Source organism: Ovis aries, chromosome 13 (assembly GCF_016772045.2).
Source record: "Ovis aries strain OAR_USU_Benz2616 breed Rambouillet chromosome 13, ARS-UI_Ramb_v3.0, whole genome shotgun sequence".
In the NCBI taxonomy this organism is placed as follows: Eukaryota; Metazoa; Chordata; class Mammalia; order Artiodactyla; family Bovidae; genus Ovis; species Ovis aries.
Window position 1 is genome coordinate 46,678,411 of NC_056066.1, and position 6,923 is coordinate 46,685,333.

At 40.7% G+C, this 6,923-nt stretch overlaps 1 protein-coding gene across 1 annotated transcript; it reads left to right on the plus strand.

The window, feature by feature from the left end:
• Positions 1–1,146: 1,146 nt before the first annotated feature.
• PRND (prion like protein doppel) lies at positions 1,147–5,695 on the plus strand. Its single transcript, NM_001009261.1, is given in 2 exon segments — positions 1,147–1,235; positions 2,927–5,695. A coding segment is annotated over 1 exon segment (537 nt). The 5' UTR covers positions 1,147–1,235; positions 2,927–2,937; the 3' UTR covers positions 3,475–5,695.
• Positions 5,696–6,923: the final 1,228 nt, after the last annotated feature.

A 6,923-nucleotide genomic window follows, 5' to 3' on the forward strand; every position in this document is an offset into this window, starting at 1 on the left:
CTCATTCCCTGTAGGTCCAGGCTGTGGGTCATGAGGTTCAATGGGTTTCTCACCCATTTCCCAACCTCATCCTTCCCACAGAGACTGCCTAGCAAAGGACTCTTAGCTTCTGAAACTGGTCTTTAGGTGAAGGACAGTATGCATAACCAACAAGGGTTGTTTAAAGTGCCCTGTTATAGACTCACAGACTTAGAAACTTATGGTTGCTGGGGGGAAGGGATAGTTAGGGACTTTGGGAAGGTCATGTACACACTGCTATATTTAAAATAGATAAACAACAAAGGGCTATTGTATAGCACATGGAACTCTGCTCAAAGTTACAGAACATTGTTAATAACATAACTAATCATTACAGAACATATGGTAATAACGTAATTAATACCCCAATACAAAATGTTTTTGGTGTTAAAAAATAAAATAAATAAATTTAAAAATTAAATAAATAAAACACCTTTGTATAAATATTGAAGGAAAAGCATTTTCCTTCTAACATTTTTTCTTTTCAATCTAAAAGTCACCTCTCCAAATATCAGTCTTAAAATAGCCCTAACCAGACTCCTTGAACAGATACAGCCACTTATCTGTTCAGCTTTGACATTTTGATATAGTAAGAAATATATATTTGATCTTCATTCCCAGTTCCTGGCACAGAGCTTCCAAAACCCTGTAACTTCCTGAGTGACAGGGGTGAGAGGAACATCTTTCATTAAAATATTTGATTTGTCACCCGATTCTGGCATGAGTTTCAAAGAGCTTCCAGGTCAGTGAATTCACATTCAGGAAGAGTGATGTACCCCACACTCCACGGGAATGTGCTTCCACACTCTTGTGCCTGGAAACCTTCTAGGCATGCCCTGTGTACCTCTTCATCTAGCTGTTCATTTATATCCTCCTTAATCAAACAGAAATAGTAAGTTTAAAATATTTTTAATAAATAAGATAAATAAAAGTCACCTCTCAAGTCTTTCTGGACTTTACCAAGTTCTTCACATGGTGTTTATTGGTGTTTATTAGTAAAGAGTAATGAAAGGGTCCATCTGTCTCAAGGCAAAGAAGTACTTGGGAACCCCTGATTGGTCCTGCCAGGAGGGAAAGGCTCCCATATTTGGAAAGCAGCAGGAATGCACCTCCCCCTGCAGCTCCTACATAGCTAGGCAGGTCCAGGAGTATGTGCAGAAGGTGCACAAGAGGACAGTGTGCCCGTGGCTCCAGAGGTGCGTCAGAGAGATCCTAAGGTATGTGGGGAGCAGAGTTTATGTGTGATAACCATTTCTGTGGCCAGGGCTGTTCATTTTTAATACCACTACAAACCATGCAGTGATTTCTTGAATCTCACCTCCTGGGATGGGTCCCAAGTCTGGGGACACTTGAGAGAAGATTCAAACATCACTGGAGTTCCTGTCTATGTTTTGGTGCTGTAATAAAATGCTAGCTTAAGGGTTGGCTGGTTAGGATTTTCTTTTGCTTTTAAGCCTTTGCCTCTGAAGACTAATCTATTTCTCAAGGTCTCTATGCTTTTATTTTTTAATTTGATGCATGCATAATTTATGCTATTATTCTTATTTAAAGCTTCTCCTACCAAGGGGTGTGGATCTCTTGGATCTCTTTGGAGAAAGCTTGTCTGAGCTCACTGTGATTGGTGGGCAATGATGAATGGGATGCTGGAAGGCTAGGTGCTCAGGCTGCTGCCTGGCACACTCATGCCCACCCTGGGACAGTGACTAGGTGATGTCTGCATGTAAAGAGAGGTCAGCAGAGGCCTCTTTGCAGGAGTCCAGAGAAGCATGGATGTGCATGCAGTTAGGTTGCATTTTGCCTATTTTTCTGCATAAGAAGCTGTGTCACACTAGAGTTGAATATTTTGAACAAAGAAGTACCAATCATTTTAAGGAATACTGCAGGGAGGGTATCTTAGGGCCTAAGCAAGATAAACTTGTCAACCTCCTTCAGCTCTGGCACTGGTGAACTCAGGAAATCTCCTAGAAGACCGTCTAAGCAGGCTCTGCTATTGTAACTCTCTGTGTATTCCTGATCCACATGGACAAAGGTCCAGGTGCTGAATATCCTGAATATTTGACCTTAAGAGATGGAGTTCCACAATAGCTATTGTAGTTTCAGGAACCAGTTGTGACTAACTACCAGACTGGGGGCCTTAAGGAGGAGGGATATTTCCTGAGGTCATCAGCAGTCTTTCAGATGTCTTGGGGCCAGATTGACTCTTGGTGCTTCCCCAAGCCCTCTTGTCCTTCCTCTTATTTCATTTCCTCTGAAATTCTTCACAGGCTCTGCTGTTCACTTAACTGAGGGGCCATCAGAGCTGCTATTCACTTAACCTCATGCCCAGTGACTCAAAAGCACCATCCCCTTCAGCAGCTCAAAAGGGTAATGGGACATGGCCCTTGGGTACCTGGGAAAAGCATCACAGAGCTGGATTCAAATCTGCCCCCATTCTCTGCTGTTGTGTGGCCTCAGGAAAATTACTTAACTTCTGAAACCCAATACAACTTTTATAAAGTGAGGATAATAACATATCTACCCCATGTGAGAATTAAGTTAGGCAATGTCAGCAGCTGGCATGGTATGTGCAATAAGAAGCTGGTTGAGGGAGGAGGGTGGGACCCCACTCTCCCCAGGATGTGATTAGAAAAGATATCCATGAATAATCAAATTGCCTGTTGCAACTTCTGATCTGTCTGAGAAAACCAAGATCACCATCCTGAATGGTGTAATTTCAGGCCAGAGCAAGAAACTTGGTTTTGACTTAACCCTATGCAGACCAAGCCTGGGAAAACAGTTATGTTTCAGGAAAAATGTAAAAGGTGCAAGAATGACATTCCTCTCAAAGAGTCTTCTACACACAGGAGGGGACATGGGAGACTCAGAACTCCACTGAGGAAGTTAACTGCTCCAGCCTTTTCTGTTGCAGATTCCGACACAATGAGGAAACATCTGGGTGGATGCTGGTTGGCCATTGTCTGTGTCCTGCTCTTTAGCCAACTCTCCTCAGTCAAGGCGAGAGGCATAAAGCACAGAATCAAGTGGAACCGGAAGGTCTTGCCAAGTACCTCCCAGGTCACGGAGGCCCACACTGCGGAAATCCGCCCAGGGGCCTTCATCAAGCAAGGCCGAAAGCTGGATATCAACTTTGGAGTGGAGGGCAATAGGTACTATGAGGCCAACTATTGGCAGTTTCCTGACGGCATCCATTACAACGGCTGCTCCGAGGCCAATGTCACCAAGGAAAAGTTTGTCACCAGCTGCATTAATGCCACCCAGGTGGCAAATCAAGAGGAACTGTCCCGTGAGAAACAAGACAACAAGCTTTACCAGCGGGTCCTGTGGCAGCTGATCAGGGAGCTCTGCTCCATCAAGCACTGTGACTTTTGGTTGGAAAGGGGAGCAGGACTTCAGGTCACTCTGGACCAGCCCATGATGCTCTGCCTGCTGGTTTTCATTTGGTTTATTGTGAAATAAGCTTGCAGGCAAGTTGGCAGCCACAGAGATCAATAGGCAAGCAAACCATAAGCAAGTTATTCCAGTTCTTCTCCTCTAACCCCAAACCCCACGTGTTCTGAAGGTACCAAAGAACAGTGTGATTGATTCTTTAGCGCTTGAAATAGCACTCCCAAGTATTCATTCAGGTGTTTGATTATATTTGATAAATGTGTGGGTATCAATCCTCTCCAGGTTCTACCTAAAGTTGGCTTGTTCATCATTGCATTCTCAACTCTGGTGTAGCATCTGGCCCACCATATTATGCAATAAATGTTTGGTAAGCAGATAAAAGAATGTGCCAGGGACCATACCAAGCACTTCACAATGCTTCCTGACAACTCTCAGAGGTAGGTGTAATAAGTGTTATTCTCTTGGTATAGATGAGAAAATTGAGGCTCCAAGAAGTAAAATAGTAAAGTAGTTAGAAAGTATCAGCCATAATTCAACCCTGGCTTATCTAACCCAGATTCCTGCTCTGTACATTTCTACTTTTGGAAATACGAAATGATTGATGCCGATGGCCACATTTTTGATAACTTATTACATGGAAGTTAATTAGTTTAATTAAAGTAAGATATAATGAAGGAATTAAGCTAAAATATAAATAAAATCTAGACAAATGTCCATATTGCTTAGTAAGGAAGTATTACCAGCTTGATTCCTGGAGTAGTCTAGATCTATGGCATAAAGATGTTTTTTCACAAGAAGTATAAGTATTTGCTACTCGCATCTCTGAAGTAGTTAATGTATTTAAGAAACTATTTCTAAATGATAAATTTCCTTTCTAATGTTCCTCCAACCGTGTGTGCATGTTTTTAGGTATACATGCATACAAGCATCTTTAAATATATTCCCTTTATACAGGTGCTCCATACAATCTCCAGTCATTCTTTTACTGCTACTTTGGTGAGGGGCCATCATTTCCATGAACCACTTACAGCTTCAAAAACACAATTCCTCAGTAGAAAGGTTAAAAATAAAATATATATTTAAGAAGATCAATTAATGTATTCATACATGCCCTAATTAAGAATTATCATTAGTTAAACTACATTTATATTACAAAATATCAATACAGTTTAAATAAACATAATGAATCTAATACTCTAAAAGATGCCCCCAGAGGCTCTCTGAGGATATGCTCAGAGTACCCAGCCCCCACCCTCAGGAGTTGTTGAACCATATTTGGTGATAAAAGTTGCTGAGTATTATCAATTGTCTGTATGGGTGAAAAAATGTGCATTGTCAGATGATTTTATCCAAAGTATTTTAAAATGTGAGTGTTGATAATGGTACCTCTTGTTCTGAACCTCCACTGCTAATCAGTGTTCTTCTCAAGGATACAGTTGGAAGGTTTTTATATAGAAAGCCAGTGTCTTTCCTCATTTCATTAATAGTTCCAGAAACCAGATTTAAGTGGGTGTGTAGTGAATTGGTATATAGTGATTTAAATGTCAAATTTATTATTGGAACTTTAAATTGATTCCATATTTATTTGAACATCCTTGCTCATGTTTATGAATTATGAGATCCAGTCAAGGCTTTGTGAGTCTAGTTTTTCACTTTAACAAAGGTTGGTCAAGTGCCTACTATGTATAAGACATTGTGAAGGATTTCTGAATTATTCTTGATGGAGTCATTTTAAAAGTGAATAATTTCACCAACCATTGATTTCTTGTCTCTTCTAAGCATTCATTTAAAAATATGTTTATTGTAAAAATGGCACTAAAATTACAACAGAAATCCAAAACCAAACACTGCCCACAGTTCCAGCATCTGATTGTCAGTGTTCTCATTTTGCCCTATAACCTCCTGGTCCTTACCATTTGCATATACAAATGTACATATTTGCAATAATAATTTAAGTGATCATATATATTCTAAATTTTTGCTCAACTTTGTTCTATGCTTTTTTCATTTTTCTATGATTTAGGGGTTCTTGCCTCCTGCTGCCTTCCCCAACCCACTCTCCTTCCTGCCTGAGATGTAGCCTCCATGCTTTCATTGTGCTCAGATAGTTTTTTGTTTGATCACTTAAAAAAAATACTGTAATCTGGAGGGGTGGTATGGGGAGGGGAGAGGGAGGGGGCTTCAGGATGGGAAACATGTGTATACCTGTGGCAGATTCATGTTGATGTATGGCAGAACCAATACAGAATTGTGAAGTAATTAACCTCCAATTAAAATAAATCAATTTATATTAAAAAAATACTGTAATCATACAACTCACATTTATTCTTCTGCAGTTTGTCTCACTGTGTTATCACCTTCACCCTAGTGCAACAGCCACCTAGTTAGTTAACTTGTCCTTTAGGATGTGGCATGATATTCTATACCATGGACTAGACTCTGATTGATTTAATCATTTCCATGTTGATGGACCTTCAGGTTGTCTTTGGTTTTCTACCACTGCAAATAACAAACATCAATGTACAGACAACTATGCAATCTGTTACTTTTATTTCTGTGGAGTAGATTTATACATGCAACATTTCCAGAACAAAGCTATGTGCAATTTAAATTTTTCTAGACATGACTAGATTATGTTCCTAAATAGCTGGAGCAGTTCTCATTCTACCCCTTGCAGTATTCTGTGCTAACTTTAAAAGTCTCTATGTCATTTAAGTTACAGCAACTGCCTTTTCGCCAAATGGTGCTTGAGCATCTTTACTACTTTGCATACAACACACCTAAAGCTTTCCAACTAATTTCTGAGTATAAAGACTATTTGAAAATTGTAAAACTGTTAGCAGTTTCCATCCTACACCTAGTCTGTGGCCCAAAACATCTGGAAAGCTGGAATGTGTGGGGGGTTCTGCTCAGAGGGTGATTTGTTTGCACAACTCCACACTCCCTAACTGGCAGAAGAAGCACAGTGTGATGTTTGGTCTTAGCCTTTTTATTGATCTTCAGTAAAATAAGAAATAAAAATATCTGCATCCCAGCAAGAATGTTCTCCAGGTCGTAAAAATCAAAAGAAGAAGAAATCAAGCACACAGTGTAAATAGCCCATGCTTCTCCTTTCCTCTGAGCTGTCTGGGCAGATGATCAGCATCTTCCCGGAGCCCTCACACCCCACCTGACTTAGGATATGACTGGCAATGTTGAGAAACCCCACCCTCTGGTCCTAACGAGGTTTGTCCCAGATAGTGGCCATGAGTTTGTCTTGAGTTGCCCCTACTCTCTACCTCAAGCTTTCTGATAACAAGTGACTGACTTTGGGAAGTGGACCCCTGGCCTTGACTTTGCACTTTCAGTTTGGTCACATCTTTCAACTCTCTCTTTTCTTCATGTGCTGTATCTGGCTGGACAAGGATGCCCTAAGATATTAACACCCACATGTTGCTATGTGGCACACTCTGGAGTCTGCCAGGGTCTCAACTTGAAATGCTGAGAGTGGGGCCCATGTGCCTATTTGCAGGTAGTGA